The sequence below is a fragment of the Theropithecus gelada genome, chromosome 4 (genome assembly GCF_003255815.1).
Source record: "Theropithecus gelada isolate Dixy chromosome 4, Tgel_1.0, whole genome shotgun sequence".
Classification (NCBI taxonomy): domain Eukaryota; kingdom Metazoa; phylum Chordata; class Mammalia; order Primates; family Cercopithecidae; genus Theropithecus; species Theropithecus gelada.
Window position 1 is genome coordinate 68,966,813 of NC_037671.1, and position 20,004 is coordinate 68,986,816.

At 38.0% G+C, this 20,004-nt stretch overlaps 1 protein-coding gene across 1 annotated transcript in view; it reads left to right on the forward strand.

The window, feature by feature from the left end:
- COL19A1 (collagen type XIX alpha 1 chain) overlaps nt 1-20,004 on the forward strand; it is a 330,775-nt gene that overhangs the window by 27,746 nt on the left and 283,025 nt on the right. The window contains exons 3-4 of the mRNA XM_025382187.1: nt 4,999-5,073; nt 6,294-6,393. Coding sequence (XP_025237972.1) covers nt 4,999-5,073; nt 6,294-6,393 — 175 coding nt within the window. The remainder of the gene's footprint in view (nt 1-4,998; nt 5,074-6,293; nt 6,394-20,004) is intronic.

A 20,004-nucleotide genomic window follows, 5' to 3' on the forward strand; every position in this document is an offset into this window, starting at 1 on the left:
CACGCCTGTAATCCCAGCACTTTGGAAGGCCAAGGCGGGTGGATCACGAGGTCAGGAGATCAAGACCACCCTAGATAACACGGTGAAACTCCATCTCTACTAAAAATACAAAAAATCAGCTGGGCGTGGCAGGAGAATGGTGTGAACCTGGGAGGCGGAGCTTGCAGTGAGCCAAGATTGCACCATTGCACTCCAGCCTGGGTGACAGAGCGAGACTCCATCTCAAAAAAAAAAAAAAAAAAAAAAGTCCACATTCTCTAGAAATATAGAAAATCTCCTTTCCCCTTTGTTTTCTTTCCTTTGTTTCCAAATCCAAGAGATAATCAACTAACAGTCAGGTACCCTTTTAGGTCTCATAAACATTTTACAAGTCTGCTATCTGAGAGATTCCTCTGCACAACAAATCTTGGTCTCCACAGTCCTTTATCTTAGCCTGAACATTCCTTTCCATTGATCTCAGGTCTTCAGATAAACTCAACTATTTGTCAGCCAGAAAATGTTTAAATTTACCTATAGTCTGGAAGCATTGCCCCTCTGCCCCCACTTTAAGTTGTCCCACCTTTCTGAACCAAATCAATGTATTTCTTAAATGTATTTGATTGATGTCTGATGCCTCTCTAAAAATATATAAAACCAAGCTGCACCCTACCACCTTGGGCATATGTTGTCAGGACCTCCTGAGGGCTGTGTCACAGGCCATGGTCACTCATATTTGACTCAGAATAAATCTCTGAAAATATTTTATGGAATTTGACTCTTCATAGACAGTAGTTTCAATTATGTGTTATAATAGTAATTCCTAGCATTTTTAACTTTAAGATAAAACTTGCTAAGTTGCTTTGTGTGCTAACTGCAGCCAAAGTTTGCTTTCTTAATTAAGGGCCTGGTTATTCCATATGTCCCCAGGCCTTACCAATTGTCAAGCCAGCAAGTCAAATAGTTCTCAAAACCCAAAAAGCAGTTTGTAACCTTAAAACACTTAGCAAACCTTGCATCTGATCTGCAGTTTACTAATAATCTTTAAGGCTTTTATTTCTCAAAGATTAAAGTCATGTGAACTGAAAGGTACCACAGATTTTATATTCCCTTTAAAAAATATTTGATCCAAGCGCTTATCTTTCTTTAGGCCAAATTAGTTAGAGAGCTTTTGAAAGACATTACACACAGTACACAGACATGTAGAAGAAAACCCAGTCGCTGGGTGGAGCCTTTTAAAGGACAGGCATGGGAAAACATGCAGATATCAAAACGGAAAGAAACTTATTCCCTAAGGCAGGATTGCTAAACAAAGCCTTGCCAAGCAGTTTCAGGCCATGCCCTCAGGATGTAAAACAAGATGGAGGCTTGCAGCGCAAACCATACAGACTTGCAAAGCACACCAGATTGGCTACAGCCCAAGACTAGCCCCGCAAATCCTTTTTCACAATTAAGCTTTACAGAAAAAATGAACAGTGATTGTTAGGAGATCTGGCCTAGCAAAGGGGGAAAATATCTTTAAGGCTTAACTGCTGATGGAGTGGAGAGGAGGAAAGAAAAAAAAAATTTTAATGCTTGAGGAAGAACCTCTTATTCTTATGCAACTGATTCCTCCACCAGGAAGAAAAGATTAAGCTTAATTACTGTCCAATAGAGTTAAACCTGTTAGCCAGGGAAGAGGAAGGCTGTGGCAGCACTCTGTGGCTGGGACCAGTCAGCTGGTTGTGGGGGACTTTTGAGCCAGGCATCCTAGCCCTGCGCAGGGAGTGGAGATCAGCCTGGAGCTGCTGCTCACCAGTCTGTCCTGAAAAAGGAAGAAAAAGGTCATGAAAATTCTCCCAACCCCAGGGAGCGACTGTGGGTGGTGGTGAGGTTTCCCATAAGCTCAGAAGTCCAAGGATGAAAAGGCTTAGAGGCCACAGTGAGAGGTTTTGTGTTCTCATTTCCCTCACCACTTCTTGAGCCCCCACATTGCACACTGAAAATGTTGCAGGACTTTTCCTTAGTGCAGCTAAAGATGGTGTTCTTTGTCCCACGGCCACGAAAATTCAGGCTTGCAGACAATTTGAATGGTGAATAAAACAGGGTTTTATTGGGTGAAAAGGAAGGAAAGGGGGAAAGAGTCCCCTAGGCCAGAGTCCCTGCTAGAGCGCTTCCCTCCAGACTGTTCAAATCCCAGGTTCCACACAGGAAGAGGAAGGGGCCAGGCTCCTCCCCACTGCAAAGGGTGTGAACTTCCCAAGGCTCCACCTCGGTGGAAGGGCTGGTTGCAGTTTCTCCAGGGACCCCCTTCCACTTGACTCTCTCATTAATATTTTTTGGGTGAATGATATTTTTCTATTTAATATTATATCTGTGAGATTATCTAGTTGTTGCATGTGTCAATAGTTTATTCCTTTTAATTGCTGTACAGTTTTTCATTGTGTATGCCACAATTTAATTATCTTGCTCCTTCTTGTTGATAAACATTTGGGTTGTTTCCGGTTTTAGACTATTATGAGTAACGCTGCCATTAATATTCTTGTCTAAAAGGGCCATTTACACTCATTTTTTTGGCACTCCTTTCTCTTGGTTCCTTGAATTTTCAGGTCATACCGTTCATATATATTTAGCTTTAGTAAATACTGCCAAACGATTTTCTAAAGTGTACTAATTTTCACTCCTACAAGCAATGTAGAATAGTTTTTATTGCTCCATATCCTCATCAACACTTGGCATCCTCAGTGCTTTAATTTTAGCCATTTAGTGGTATCTCACTGTGGTTTCACTTTGCATTTCCCTGATAACTAATGATGTTGAGCACCTTCTCATATGTGGGTTGAACATTTGGATATTCTCTTTTTTGAAGTGTTTAAATATTTTTGCACATTTTTAGAATAAGATTTTCAATCTTTTTTTGTTATTGATTTGTGAGAGTTCATTGTATATTCTAGAAATGATACTTTATTGCATATTTGGACTGGAAGTACCTTCTCCTAATTTATGGCTTGACTTTTTACTCTTTTAGTGTTGTCTTTTGAGTAAAGATTTTAATTTTAATGAAGTTCAACTTAGCAGTCTTTTCTTTTGTGATTAATGGTTTCTGTGTTCTTTTTAAGACATCTTTGCTATCCCAAGTTCATGAAGACTTTGTTGTCTTGTAGATGCTTTACTGTTTTACCTTTCATATTTATTTCTATGATTATCTTTAGTTAATTTTTGTGCATGGTGTGAAGTAAGTTTCAACATTCAGTGTTTTTCTACATGGATATTCTATTGACCCAGTACCGTTTAGCAAAACAACCATCCATTTCCCACTGAATCGAGTGGCTTTTCTGTGGTAAATAAGGAGACCATATGTTTTGGGTTATGTTTGCGTTTTTCTGTGTGTGTACCAACACCACATTATTAAAAAAAAAAAAAAACTATATCTGATAGCTTGACGCTCTCTAGCTTATTCTCCTTTAATTTTGCCTTTTACTATTTTAGCTTTTTTTCTGTAGTTTCATATAAATTTGAGAATCAGCATGTCAGTTTTACACATACACACACACACACACACACCCCATACTGTTGGGATTTTAATTGGCATTGCTCTGAATCTAGAGATAAAAACCGAGAACTAACATCTTAACAATTTTAAGTCTTGCATTCTAAGTATTTTGTTTATCCCTTCAGTTATTTAGGTCTTTAATTTCTGTCAGCCATGTTTTGTAGATTTTAGTGTCCAGATCTTGGATGAGGTGTTTGGGTTTTATAAAAATGACTATTAATCCGAATCATTAATTGGTAATGTTTACAAAATCTCTAATACTTTTACTATTATTTAGAGCCTGCAATTGTATTAAGATCTCTGAGATAGCAATTTTCCATATTAACTAAGTAATATCTATAAGTACTCAGTACTATAATTTCACTTACTTTACAAATTGTGTTCAACATGTTTTTTGTAGTATATTTGCTGCTTATTTTAAAATTTGATTAAGTGGTAGCATTATTTAGAATCTGATTTATTTTCTGGTTAAATATATTAAGATGATACCCTGTCACCGCACCTGAGGTCTGTGATATATTTGTTAAATGAAGGGGGAACTGGTGAGTCGGCAATTTCAAATTGGTTTTAAGTAGTTTATCTCCTCTCTATATTAAAAACTTCTAAGTTATTAAACCCAAACATCAATTTTAGACATAGAGAATTAAAGTTGTGATTAAATGATGCCAAAATATTTAATCAATTTAGTTTAAAATGTTAAACTAATGGTCTTAACCGTCCAGTTGTACAGTTATCTTGGCATAATTCAAAAATTGGCTGTAATTTTGTCTGAATTAACTGAATTAGCCTGATTCAATTTAAACATATCCTAAGATGTTGAAAAACTGGTGTGTGCATATCCATTACTGTATTAGTGTGTAGTGGTAGTATTAAATGTGTACATTCACTGAGTTGGGACTATCTTTTATTTCTTTGAATATCACTAAGTGCCGTAGCACATAAGTAAACTCTCTCAATTATTTTATTTCTTTTTTTAAAATTATAGGCCACTTTTGTATGGTAGAGATCTTTGCTTTTTAAATTTTATTTTAGTAACTTCCATATATGTTCCCTTTAGTTTTTAAAGTTTAATATCACCCAACACCAAAACTTGAATTAAAGTTGTGATAAAATATACTAGTAGTTCACTTGTTTTACTGTTTTACTTTGAATACGAAAGTTTAATGATGTTAAAACTAGCTTATTTCCAAAAGTCAAGGGTACATAAAGTGTTGAAGTAATAGTTATAATAATAATGGCTAACACTAACATGTATTCACTGTGAGCCAAGCAGTGTTCTTAGCACTCTACATAAATAACCACAGGTAACCCTCACAAAAACACTGAGGTGGGTAATGTTCTTATCCTCATTTTACAGAAATTTAATAAATGGTTTAATTTATTTCCATTTTATCTTAAGTTTCTGATTGTACTGTGTAATTAAAATTCATTTGAAGAATTTGATAGAAAACATAATGCAAATCTTCTATGCTTTTTGTCTTTTTAAATAGAAGAGTCATGCCCTATCCTGAGAATAGAGGGACATCAGCTGACCTATGACAACATGAACAAAGTTGAAGTTTCAGGTAGGCAATATAATCCTTTGCAAAGTAATATTTTATGTAAAATTATCACCAAATGCTAGATATGGAATACATTATAGGTGAATCTTTGATACTGCAATTTAAGATCATAGCATTAACATAAAAATTTTAAGAATTCTTTTTAATTTTTTTTTTTACAGTCTCACTGTCACTCAGGCTGGAGTGCAGTGGTGCAATCTCAGCTCGCTGCAAGCTCCACCTCCTGGGTTCAAGCAATTCTCCTGCCTCAGCCTTCCAAGTAGCTGGGACTACAAGCACATGGCTAATTTTTGTATTTTTAGTAGAGATGGGGTTTTACCACATTGGCCAGGCTGGTCTCGAACTCCTGGTCTCAAGTGATCCATCTGCCTTGGCCTCCCACAGTGCTGGGATTGCAGGCGTGAGCCACCACGCCCAGCCCATAAAAATTTAAGGTAGATGATGTAGAAAAAGTTCTGAGAGCAGGGTTCTATATGTTTAATCTGTGATCAACAATACCTCAACTTCTTGGAGAAAAAAAAAATTATTTAAAATTATACAAGTTGTGACCATTGTAGAAATTTTGGAAGCAGAAAAAAAATTGTGAGAAGGAAGATGTCACTACCCAGATAAAGACAAGATTACCATTTTGGTAATCTTTCTTATCTTTCCTTTTGGTAATCTTTCTTATCTTTCTTTCTCCTTCTTTTCCTCCTCCTCCTCTTTCTCTCCCATGTAAATGCTAATGAGCGTGTGACACACAAACACGTATAATTCTTATATTACATTCATGTGTAAGCATTTCCTTTCATCAATATACATTTCTTTAAAGCATAATTTTGTAAAAGGTTGCTTAGATTTAAACTGAACGGCTGTACTATTTTTAATCTAATTTTCTTACTTTAGACATCAGAGCTGCTGCAGTGAGTTACTCTAAGTTTTACTTAAGATAATTCCTAGGTCAAAGGAAATTAAAATTGAATTTTTTTGAAATATATTCATGAAATTTTTTCTAGAAAAATGGCTACACGTTTTATATGCAAAGTGAATTTCATTCTCTTTTACACTAAAGGGAGAAAAAATAAAATCAAGAAATTTAGCTGATCCCAAGCAGCGAGATTTTGTTTGAAGTAGATCAATTAATAGATAAGGGCAACACAAAATTCTATTTAGAAATCAACATTTCTATTAGTTTATTAAATTTTATAAAACTGCTGTATTGAATCATTTGTTGCATTTGACAGGTTTTGATCTAGGAGAGAGCTTTTCTCTAAGACGTGCATTTTGTGAAAGTGATAAAACCTGTTTCAAATTGGGAAGTGCACTTCTTATTAGAGACACTATGTAAGTAAAAAATTATTTTCTTTATGTTTAATAATATTTCATAAATTATTTTCTAAGGAGATTTCAAATAATTTGTTTTAAAAATAAAGTTTTTCAATAGCATCATCCTCACTGGAATGCGGTGGTAAATGTGTTGTTAATGTATTTGTTGTTTATAAAAATCATTGCAATCTAATCTTTGCTCTACAGTGTAAATACCATTTATATGTACAGAAAAAAGGCACGATCATTAGAGAATAGTAATTAAACCCATTTCTGAAGAAATATTGTTTATGTTTAAAGTAGACATAACCAATATTAAGTTTTTCAATGTAAACATTAAAACATAAGGCATTATATCGATTCAGAGCCAAAAGACTGGTATTTATTGTATAAATTTTTAGATTTTCTATGCCTCTTAAGTTAAAATAAAATAATTTAGCTCTTAGGTGTTCATCTCATCTATTGTATAGCGTACATAGTAAATAAAAAGCTGTTTTTATGCTTTTATTTTTGGTCTTGATACTCATTTAATTTTAAAATAGATTTACCAAAGTTTTCTCTTATTTTTTCTTTCTTTTTTCTACAGATACACTTAGAGTTAAAAAAAAATCACTTTCCATTCAAATAGTGACAATTGGTCAGCAACCATACACGGCAACAGTGATTTCCCACATAGTTGACAATAATTAAAGGATGACTTGATAGTACTTCAGAAAGCTGAGTTATCAGGCAGACAGGTAGCACATATGGTCAGGATAATTATTCCTGGAGTCCAAGATGAATGTTCTCATGTATGAATATACTGCAATAAAAATCCATCAAAATTCTACTCAATATGCAACACATATGTTTTTGTGTGAAAATATGTATTTATGTTCTCACTTCCTGGGCGGTAGCCTAATATTTAAGACAGACAAGATTGTGGAGAACCTCAAAATTTGAATTCTTAAAGGGAAAAAGCATTAATCATCTCATTGCCCTTCCTCAGATGTTCTGGGTAAATGAGGTTCATAACCTATACTTTTTCTTTGAGAAAAGTTTCTTTTAAACCTATTTTGTGATACTTTTGGTAATTTTCATTTAATGACTGAAATGGTTCCTTAAAAGTAAACTGCTCAATACTTGGTAAGAAACAAGAATATTAAGGAAGGAAGGAATTTCAAATCAGGGGATATAATGGGTGATTGTTAGGTGGGACACTTCAGCAGATGTAACTGTACGGACCTGTGCTACAGCGGCTGCTGTTCAGGTGGTCTCATAAGCAGGCATTAAACTCTCAGGGCACAGCAGTTCCATGCTTAGGTATGCATATGCCATAAAGGAAAGATGAAAAGCGCAATATTTCTTACATGTATATATTTAGATGTTTCTTAACTAGTAGTGGATAACTTTAATTAATAAATTTAAGAAAGGCAATACATTCTGTTTAAAAATTAAGATGCATTTTCTCTCCCCACCTTCTTTTGGATTTAAACCCCTGTAATTCTGGCCAGATGGCAAAAGGATTGGAGTGAAACCTTTTAAAATTCACTGGACTGCATGTGAGAAGACTTAGCTAATTTTAAGTCGCTACATTGGAAAACTTGCTGCCACGTTTAGACAATGCTATTTCTTTTTGAATTCATGTGATTATAAATATTAGGCATGACTTGGAATTTGTTTTCTGAATTTTGGGTTCGAAATCACTGCCCAATCCATGGGTAATGAATGTAAGTGAATTCTCTGGTTCTGTGGAGCAGAACCCTGGTTCTATAGGAAACTGGGGGTATCTGGTTGAGCTGCCCCGCGAGTGTCAAGTAGCTTGGCTCATTTCCACTTACATTTCACTTGTTGAGCCAAGTATGCTAGGATGTTTCTCTTGCATGATGCCATTTTGATTTTTCAATGAGGCTGGAGTAAAGTTGCGGCTATTTATATATTTGTAAATAAGCTGCTTTGCAGAGTCAGCATGGGAAAAGGCAGATACTATTTTATATGGAAAGTGTGGATGCTTTCTGTGCCTGAGCTTGCTTTTATTGTTCTGGCATAGCTCAGGTGAGATTCATGAGAGGAGAGACCTAATAAGTATGTTGGTCTGATACCTGTTAGGCATATTCAATGCCTTGGGCCTTGCTTAATGTAAAACTCCCAAAGATTGCTTTTGCAGGGGCCTTCCAGATAGACATCTGTCAGGTCCACGACACAGGTACTAACAAGGGTAAATCGTGAGTCTCAGGCAAAATTCGAGTCACCTTTTATCTCTGGATAACAATGCAGTAACCAAGGGCTTCTGCCCTGGGCAATGGTATCACACCTTATTAGTTGCCCATGGTTCTTCTGTGTCCTGAACCCATGCTAAAGTTATAGAGAAGCTTATGAGAGGCCACACAGACAGCATATATGTTCCCTGGAGGATGGTCCCTTCCCCGGCCATTCCCCTGCCAATGGTTAATTGTGGAGGCCACATTCTAAATATCCAAGGAGTAACTTGTAAATTACACTGCAGACTCTCCCCGCAGGGGGCCACAATAGCCAACCATCTGCAGTGAGGGGCTTGGAGGGTTCATGGCCAACACCAGGTAATTTTTGTTGTCGTTTCCCTACCTTTAGGGGTGTTGGGGCAGGCAATAACAGATTACTGTTCATCCCTTTACCTGGTTGTAGAAGGTCATCCTTGCTCTCATAGATCTGGCCACATGGCCTGGCCCTACATGGGTCAGTGACTAACTAGCTAATTATGTAACTTTCAGGTAATGAACCACAAGGTTAAGCCTTGATAAACTGCCCAGCATCAGTGCAGATTACCACAGGTGTCACCTCCTTGGTGATCACTATCTACGCTGCCTTGAGTTCAGTTTATTAACTACTTTATCTATACCTGGTTTTAAACCATATGGTGTCAGTGTTAGGCTAGACTGCAGCAGCAATCAAGACAGCAGCAGTCCTCTGGCTAGACCTATCTGTATACCATGGCCGCTCAGGAATGGCAGGGGTGCCTCAGGCTCCATGGCCTTGTCTTGCATTAGGACGATAGGCTTCAAGACCTCTTGTAAATCTGCTGCTAAGGAACTTGTACTCAGCATACTTCACTGCCGCAAGTAGGGGCCCCACTTCGCTAAAGTGGATGTCTGCACCTTCCCTATCCAGGGGTTCGTTACCCATGAGTGTACCTGCCACGCTCTTCGGTATACTATGCATGATGACTATAGCTCATTCTGCCATGCTTTTATGAACCTGAAGGGCAGCATATGCACTTACTAACTGCTTCCCAATCCCGGGGGTTGTTATCCGTGAATGCACCCATCCTGCTATTACTAACTGCTTTTCTATCAAGGAATACCAGAGCTTAGCTCCCTTCCATAGTTGGGACCAAAAGCCTACTGGCATTCTCAGGTGCCCCGTGCACTGCCATAGGCCCTAACTGAAACTCTCTGTGGTCACAGGCACATCTAGCTTAAATGGGCACCTCTGGTCAATTACCTGTAGGGCTTGTGCCTGCTAACTAGCCTGCTTGGCTACCAGAAAGACTGTCTCAGCAACATCATCCCAATCCTAGGCAAGAGGAGCGTTGCCGCTTCTAAATCTGCAGGAGAATCAGAGGTTAACATAACATCATTAATAAGATCATGACACGTGGTGGGGCTATGCATATAGCCCTGCAGCAACACTGTGAAAGTCCATTGTCAACCTCCCAAGAAGGCAAACTGACAGCCTTCTGCCTCCCCGAGGGCTGCCATAGCAGTAGTCACTTCATGTAGGCAGCACCCTACATATGGGGTGAGAACAGCAGCCAGAGATCCAAAAGCACTCGTGGGCACTGAGCCCAGCACAAGATCCCTCATGTGGGAGGGAAAGCGTTCATCATCTGGCCCCCAGGTATTCAAGTCAAACGGTCTGCTCTATACCCATCTTCCAGAGTATTTGCACGAAATGAGTATATGATCACCCTTTACTCATAGTTTCTAGTATCTCTCCGGCATCATTCCAAACAGTCCGTATGGCTGCCATTAGCCACTCAATTAATGTGTGTTCACCATGCCCTTGTGCCAACCATTGGCACAGCTACAACCACTGACGAAGGGAGGGATGAGTTGTGATAAAAGCCTAGCTTTTCCATCTCAGAGATGGAGCAAGAAATGCTGCCAGTCCCCTTGTGCCAAAGATGGAGTAGCCAGGCAGGGAGGGGCACTGGGTGCTGCTGACACTGTTTACCTGACTCTAACAACTCAGTGGGTGTGTGAGCACTGTAAGAGGTGTGTTCCACCACTGTGGGGGGCCCCAGGCCTCTCCACTGGGTTCCCATCGGATGGTCATGTTGTACCTTCTGACAGATCATAGGGTGAGCCCGCAGTGGTGGAGCCCCCTCTTCCTCAGGATCAGACCAAATGGGACTGTCCAGCCTGGAGGACGGGCTCAAGGTCGCACTAACAGCTGTTGCTAACTCCTGTTCCAGGCTGTTTATCTGGGCTTCCAAGTGCCCTGCTTGTACCTGGATGTCCCTCACCCCCAGGTTTTGCTTCAAGCTGTGCATTTGGGTCCCCAGGCACACGGCTTGCACTGGGAGGTCCCTTATCTCTGGGACTGAGTATGTGTTTCACACAGTGCAGTCAGAAATGCCTATCCAACTCTGCTGGTGAAAGTGCGTTCCTTCTCGGTGCTGCGTGCTTCCAGCTGCCTCGGTGCTTTCTCCACACTCGCAGGAGACGCATCAACTGCCTCCCACATTTCCACTGGGGCCCATCCAGGCAGCACCGCTAACACCAGGTACCACAGCCCATGCTGCAGCCACATAGCCAACTCAGGAGCCTTCAGGGGCCAAAGACCCACTCACCGTATCCTGCCAACTATGCCAATTGTCAGGTCCATGACTATGCCAAATGTTATGCTGGGGTCAGGTTCCAGCTCATGCTGAGGTCTGAAGGGAGTGGGTGGGTGAGCAGAGAGCTAAAAGAACACTTGGAGGGCTGTAGGCAGGTGAAAGGTAGTTTTAGTCAGCAGCTCTCTCATCGGCAGCTTACACACACTATCTCCCACACTGTTCACCTTGTCTTGGCTGCTTCATCCAGTGGCTCCCACACACAGCTGCATGGACAGCTCTCCCTTCAGGGTCAGCAGCTTAACTCTTTCCCTGGGCATGAGTGAGCTGAGCTGTGTCCTGGCTCCCTGCTGTTCATCTGCAAAGATGGACAGCTTTGACTCTCTCTTTCTCTGGGTGCAAGTGCACTTGTACAGTGTCAGCAGGGCAATTATACCTTTCACAGACAATAGTGGCGTAGGGCCAAGGGATGGCCTTCCCATGTTATGGCTACATGGCTGTGATAACAAGTGGAGTTATGTGCCTATGCTCTAAACTCACTGAGTCACTCTGAATGTTTACCTCGGCCTATCCTTGACCAAAGCACAGCCGTGTTCCTTACAACGTCATTGTACACTTAGAGGTGGCGCAGGCTGAGGGGTTTTATGAGTTTTGTTGGCTTTAAATTCATGTCCATTTCTTCAGTATTTATGGGATAGCATAATAATCTTCAGCAAGTAGGAAACCTGAACTATAAATTTGGAAGCTGTGTAATGTTTTTCAGAAATATTTGAACTCTGAACTTTAACAGTTCCTTTGAAAATAATCCTAAATATGGACAAAACTGTTATATGTGTTGTAGCATGATTTTTACCTTGTGTTTTCTACTGTTGAATGATTTATCCCATGGGACTACCTTTTCTACACGGATCTTTACACTATTTTCAGATGATGATGATGATGATGATGATGATTATCTGAGACGGAGTCTCATTCTGTTCCCCAGGCTAGAGTGCAGTGGCACCATCTCGATTCACTGCAACCTCCACCTCCTGGTTTCAAACGATTCTCCTGCCTCAGCCTCCTAAGTAGCTATGATTACAGGCACGCACCACCACGCCTGGCTAATTTTTGTATTTTTAGTAGAGACAGGGTTTCACCATGTTAACCAGGCTGGTCTCAAACTCCTGACCTCAGGTGATCCACCCGCCTCGGCCTCCCAAAGTGCTGGGATTACACACGTGAGCCACTGCACCCAGCCGATTTTGATCTTTATAAATAACACTACAATATACGAGAAAGTTGATTTTTTCTGTATTTAGGATTATTCTCATATAATTGATTTTTAGAAATAAAATTACTTGTTCATTTTTAGGGATCTTGAGATATACTACAAATTATGTTCAATCATTGTTTTCTCCATGTATTCTGCATATTTTCCAATATCTTCTGTAGCACTAGGCATTATCATGTTAAGATTTTGTGTTTTGTTTGACTTAAAACTTGTGCAGTTACAAATAGAAGCTGTAGTTTACTGTATAATTTTCATAGAAGTTCCTAAAATGTTTCTGTTTTGCTAAAGGGTGAATAAGAGGTAGCATTCGGTAAGTCACTGAAATGAATGCAGTCTAGTCTAGAGCTTATCCTTTTACTCAGCAGGCATTTGTTGAGCATCACTATGGCCCAGGCACTTTGCTAGGTTCTGAGCTTACATTGGTGAAAGAATGCGGATCTAGTCTTTCCTTCCTGGAACCTGCTAGAAAGATACACAGTGCAAGGAAAAGCTACACTTCCCCTTGCTTTGCCTTCATAGAAGGCAACTGAGATGTATTGCCTTCTATTGTTCATAGACTGCATGGCTCAAATTTCACCCCTTATAAAGGCTAAACTTCCTTAAGCATCACACACAAGGCTAATTTTCAATGTTTTCATTCCTTCCCTCTTAAGGGACTATTTTGTAACACATGGTTCATTTATATTGCTCTTCTTTGAGTCCTCTCCAAGTTCTCAAAACAAATTCAGAGGCTGAAAACTTGTTCAGAACTCTGATATCGAAGCATCTACTTGCTGAGTGTTTTAGAAGGATTACTTTACAATTCCATTAAGCTCTAGAGAATGCCTATTTTATGCATCCCTTGGGTTTTCATTTGGGGCATTCCTTCATTGTGTAGATAGGAATTTTCCTATATAAGGATAGGTGACTTAGTTACAAAGTTGTCCAGCTGTTTTATGAGATTGTATGACTGTTACACATGATTATGTCATCACTGTATTTCCTTCATTGCAGTTTGGCATACCAAGAATCTGAGGTTGTAAGTCATAAAGTCGTACTTTTTTTAAATGGAAAGAACATATACAAATATTTACTTCTCAATAGTCAAAAGTGCCTATTTTATTTTTTCTAGAAAATTCAGAATTGCTAATAGGCAGCAATAAATTTCTTAGTGTAGAAATAGCTATTAAGATGTAATATAATATGAAATATTACTAGTTCAGTATTTTTACTGGTTTTGGAAACATTGGATGTTATCATCATCAAATTTAAGTAAGTTGTGATTTTCCTCTTTCAGATTTCATATAATTCAGATTGGGAAAAGTAGAACATATCAGTAATTAATCATATGTGTATAAATTCTACAACATTCATATGACTTAAAGTTTTTTCTTGGACTTGAACATTCATTTGTTAGCCAGAGAGAAATAAGTTTGTTTAAAAGATACAGAAATGTTTTAAGTTTAATGTCTATTTGTGAACATTAGTAGATAAAATCTTATAAAATTAAAATATTTTTGTGTTTCACATGAGTTAAAATGGAAAAACCATAAACTGATTTATATATTTAAGAAACTAAAGTTCTTATAGTAAGAAACGATAATGTCACTATTATTGCCTTCAAAGAATGTGTTCTTAACAATTAAACTACCCAAAAAAGGCTCACATAAAATGGAATAAAAGTGAGAAGCTGCAATTCATTTACAAACTTATCCATTTTCTAGTCTCAAGTGTACATAAACTTTCTAAGGAAAAGAGGGTAGGTTCTCATTTCTGAGGAAAAAAGGAGTAGTTTTTCACTTGTCTTGTTGAAACACAGGACAGAACATTAGTAAAGAGTTTGCAGAAAGAACTATAAGATATGGTTCTTGCCTCTAGGGAGTATGTGATATCTCCTCTTACGGGCAAGAAATGAAGACGAACTTAATTATAATGATAATTCTAAGCATAGAGTTAATGCTTTAAATGTTCAGGGGGACAAATATAAGGACAAAATCCCTTATATTTGGGGTGATAAAAAAATCTTGAAGACTGTGGGATTTAAACTAGGCTTTGAAGACTGAAGAGACTACTGAGAGTCAGAAATGAATCAAGTTCTGGGGAGAGGAAAGACATCCAAGGGGAGGGAAGGCCCTAGGAGGTTAAGACATGGAAAAATTCAATCAATATAATTATATGAGATAATTTATATCTGAGGAAAACATTGACAACCCAATTTATCCATATTCAGGTGGCAGGCAGTTTGATTTTCTCTGATGCTCACAAACATTACATAAGCCCCTGGCAAAAATTTTGAAGAACTGATATACAATTTTCCTCACAGCATCCAGATGGCTTAAGTTCTAATGAAAGTCTATGGTCATTCAAAATATGTAATAGGTCTCTCATATTGTATCATATAATCAGAAAGGTATTATTTTTCTTTAGACTCCATTGCTCACATCAGAACTCCCATTCTTTGGCCAGGCAGGTAATTGTTCAGATATATAAGCCTTACAGAGTAGAGATTACATCCAATTGAGTCATGTTTGTGTCCCTCATGGTACCTGACACACAGTGGTGTTTAGTGCTAGTTGAATTGATATGATCTTAAGTTTAAATTGAAGGGATATTTGAAATTTATTGGTACAGCTACTTGCATATTTTAGGCAACCAAGAATTTCTTTTCACCAGCACTTCAAAAAAGAAGGCACCTTACTTTTACTCTTGTACTAGATCTTTTCACCAAAGAAGACTTAAGGACAAGGCACATGTGACTACCCAGTTTCCAACAATGATAATTATTCTTATAATACCACCTTACATTTATGAATGTTACATGATTTTCAAAGGAATTTTGCCTTCTTGTATCAATGGTACCACAATGACTTCTATGATGTAGTACTGTATCACCATTTTATAGATGAAAAATAAGGTTCAATGACATTAAGTAATTCACCTAAAATTTCAAAAATAATAAACAGTTGTGTCTAGAACTCAGTTCTTCTATCTCCAAATCCAGAATTAATTTCTACTTTATTATGGCTAATTGCACACAAATTATCTTATCTTATTATGTCTATATGTCATTTACTTTGATAGTAGTGAGGTACCAGCTAAATGTACTACTTAGGAGCCATAATAAAGCAAATGTTCTCATAAAGCAATGAAACTACAGTGTTCTGTTTTGATAATTACTTGGGTCGATCTAATAGGCATTGATTAATCTGCCTCTATTGTTGCATAATATATTAGATTTTTCCTTTTTCCAATCATTCCTTTATCCAGTGAATCAATCTTATAAGGGACAGCAGAGCTTTTTGCCTGGTAGGGTTGTGTGAATGTATCTGTGCAGTGTACACTGCAGGTTTTCAGAGTGTACAAAAGAAAGGCATGTAAGCATGTACTTCAGTCCTATCTTTAATCTTAATTTGGCTCATAAAAATGCTATGAGGACTAATTAGTTATTATACTTAGGTGGTAGCAAATGTGTTGCTTTTATAATAGTTGTAAAACTTCAAATAAGCATGGCCTTAAATTTATGAATTAGAGAATTGACCTTAGTAGTGCATGATGCTTTGTTATACTAGTGCTTCAGCATAACTTTATAACAACTCTAAAGATGTTTCTGTAGGCTGATTGAACTCTATGTATCATAAAATAGCATTAAATAGTCAAATCCTCCTTCTTAGACACAATCAGATTGTAGGATATAGTTATAATCTCAATAATAAACTTTGAAATCCATGTCAACCAAGGAAGAATAATTGTGCCAACTGATAAATCATTACTTTATTGTCATTTCAATTCTTTCAACTTAGCCACAAATGCTAATTAGAAAATAAACATGGTAGCAGAAAAGCTAGTTTATGTTATTTTATGTGATTCATGTAAGTTTCCTACATCTTGTTCATTATTTTATTTAGGTCAGCCTTACAATTTCATATGACACTTTTTTTTCCAAATTAGGTGACATGTTTATAATTTTAGACTAAAGTAATAAGATATTCAAATAATTGACTTAATTCCTTTCACCATGGCTATATCTAAGTAATTTGGAAACAATCATAAGTTCAGTGGAAAATGTTAATATAAACAAATGTGGTGATGCCATGTAGAATTAACATCTGGTTGGTTGAATATGAGACTGAGTTGACCAGATGTTTTGTGTTCAAGTTATTTTTCTTATTTGAACAATCTCAACTTCTTCTCTCTACTTCATAATTTCTTAGTTTCAGCTGTTCTCCCTGGAGGCAACCCTCCTTCTTTCAAAGGTTAACCCCTTCACTTGTGCTCTTAATCCTCCCCTAGCCAGCCTCCTCTAAGACCTTGATCCACCCATGATCCCCCTGCTCTTGGGTCTTCAGTGCTCCTCTCCACAGTATCCTGGCCTCTTACTCTACAAATATATACTTAATCCTTCCCTATTATAGAAACATTTTCCCCTGGGCAGTCCCCTTTACTCACAGACTTCTTAAAGGAACAACGTTACTGTCCACTTTTACTTCTTCACACATCCCTTAGCCCATTGAAATCTGACTAGGACTTCTTGAACACTATGGAAATTTCTCCCTCATAGTTGCCAGTGACAGCTGTCCTATCTTCAGTGCCAGTGCTGACCTAGGTGTTGCACTAAACTTCCTTTGTGAACCCATTTCTGTCTCTTTCTGTCATACCATGCCCATCTTTTCTGTCCATTGGAATCTATGTATCCTAGAAAGCTTAGTACACATGCTACATTCTACACTCAGCTCTCACTAATGTCCTTCAAGTTTCCTTCTTTTTTTGGTGGTCCAATACCACTTTTTCTATAATTCTTATGTAATTCTGATCTCATTCTGACTTGTGTAATCTAAATGTTCTCAGGCCTCATTAATATGCAGATTTAGATGATATTATATTAACATCAATGCATAAATTGATATGACTTCTACTTTCTACATATATAACTGCTTAAAACCTACTCTTGTTATTTCTGGAAGCTCTAAAATTGATGTGCACGTGTTCATGTTCAAAAGCAGATATGCTTTTCTTCTTGTTTTCTAATTTTCTTATCAATGCATGTTGCCATTGCCATTGCTGGGAGTTCTCTGCATGAAAATGCTACTCTGTGAGACCCAACCAACCTCTGCTCATGGCTGCTCATTCTTGGCTCACAGGTGCCAGAGTTACCCTGTGGCTTATGATTGAGTGAGATGTGCACGTGTGCTTTGGAAGCTGGTGGCAGAGATCTAAAGACCCGTTCTCTAACTGTCCTCTGGGCCCTGAGGTAGTGTATCTTGGGCACAGAGCCTCACAGAGTGTTTAACAAATATAGTCCTATCAACTTCTGGCTCACCATCATTTTGTCAAAAGCCAGTAGAAGCCAGGCACGGTGGCTCACACCTGTAATCCTAGCACTTTGGGAGGCCGAGGCAAGTAGATCGCTTGAGCCCAGGAGTTGGAGACCAGCTTGAGCAACGTAGCAAAACCCTGTCTCTATAAAATACAAAAAAATTAGCCAGGTGTGGTGGTGTAGGCCTGTAGTCACAGCTACTCAGGAGCCTCAGGTGGGAGGATCGATTAAGCCTGGGGAGGTTGAGGCTGCAATGAGCCCTTATCATGCCACTGCACTCCAGCCTGAGTGACAGAGTGAGACCCTGTCTCAAAAGATTAAAAAATAAAAGATATGGATACTAGGCAATTCTCCCTGTTATCCTCATGTTTGCCTCTCTCTTCTAATTTATCCATGATAAGAATATAAAGTTTCTTTTGGTTAAGAGGGTTATATCAAGAAAAAATATTTTATGGTATATTGTCATTATTATTTCTATGTTCAGCTTTGATGACAGTGAAAGAAGAAATTCTAACAAAGTATTTCATTCAATTCCCAAATGATAATAAATACTATATGCTAAACCCTGAGAATTTAATGATGAATAGACACAGTCCCCACCATTGAATTATTTCTGTTTGGAAGGAGAGGCCAAAAATGAGCTGTTATGGAATATGATAGCAATTTTTAGATATATGTATGATAAACTCTGAGAGAACAGATGAAGCCAGGAAAACTTCATAGAGGAAGTGAAAAGTTGAGGTTCAAAGTGTGAATTTACCAGGTGAGCCAAGGGGCCAATGTGTGTTGTGGTAGTTAGAGGGAGCATCATGGTAGTTTTAAAGGTCAAAGCAATTTGAGGACTAGTGAGAAATCCCATGTGGTTAATGAACACAGGTGAGAAGAATGTCTGGAGGTAAAGAATACTTGAAAGTGTGGGCTGTTCTGAAAGGTCTTACTTGTTGGCGTGAGGGGTTTGAACTTTATTCATATTAAAAAAAATGGAGGTGTAGTAGCAATAGCATTACATGCTAGGAAAAACCAGCTGAGTGCATATGCCATTGGGAAAATCACAGCTTTCGATTAGGTCTAGGACCTCCTAGGCTGATCCTAAAGCAACAGTTGAACTCTCAGATCCAAGGATACTTCAGAATATAGAGGACCTTTTGGGAGCAGGTTTGGGTTTAATCCAGGGTTTAAAAGAAACCTTTTCTGGCTAAGGGACACCAGAAAAAACTAACCTTCAAAGTATCCTCATTTCTAAAGAGCAGACTGTCTAATTTATCCTTGGTTTTTGTTATCTGGATGGCATCCAGTAGGGGGACTTGTTTTCAATGGAAAGTCGTTTACAGTGCCACATTGAACTAGTGCTAATCAGATCAAGCGTGAGATTATTAGAGAGTCATCCAAGCTTTGTTTTCCCATTAACAACCTATCTGCCTGAATCCCCTCAGCAAACACAAAAGGGCTAAGATTTCAGAGTCTCTGTGGCTGTGGAGCTCCAACATCATCACCCAGACTGGGAGGAAGGCATTTCAGACAAACCCTCTAGGCCCTGCTAGCCAAATTGCTTGTAACTGACAGGTGATGGTGGGTGTCAGCTGGGAAAGAAATGACTTACTATAAACTCCAAGCATCTCTCACTTCACTCTCAGGAAATGTAACTTGTATCATATTTCTCTTCCTGGAAGATATTCAGCAAGTCAGAGGCCTCACTGATACTTGTAAATACGGAAGTTCTTCCTAAACCCTGCCTCACACTTATTCAGAATGGCAGAATTAATTTGGAAGCCAGTTCTTGATATTTAAAAATAGATTTTTTTCCATTTAGCCATTTAATTTTATAAGCAAAATTAAATAAAGCTTGGTCCTGTTAAATAAATAAATAAAACTTGGTCTTGTTAAATATGATCTGGAAAATTCACTCTAGCTCTATCAAAATAGCACTTTGCTTCAAGGCTTATGCTTTGAGCTGGTTGAAAAATTACCTCCGGAACCACTATAATCAGTAATTAAACTTTTTAAACACTTTGCTATGTAAATGTATCTCACACTCAATTTTTAGAACATCATTTACGAAATGAAATTTCTCTAGAATAATAATGTCATCTTGCTTTTCAGTTTATGAGCACTGAAATTATAAAAGTTTCTTCATCTTTGTTCTTTTTTTATATTTTAGTTATTGTCTCGCATTCCTTATTATTTATTTAAGCAAAAGAACCAACAGATTACCAATTCATGGTAATCATGAATTTTTCTTCCTAATCCTTTCTTGTTTTGTATCTTGCT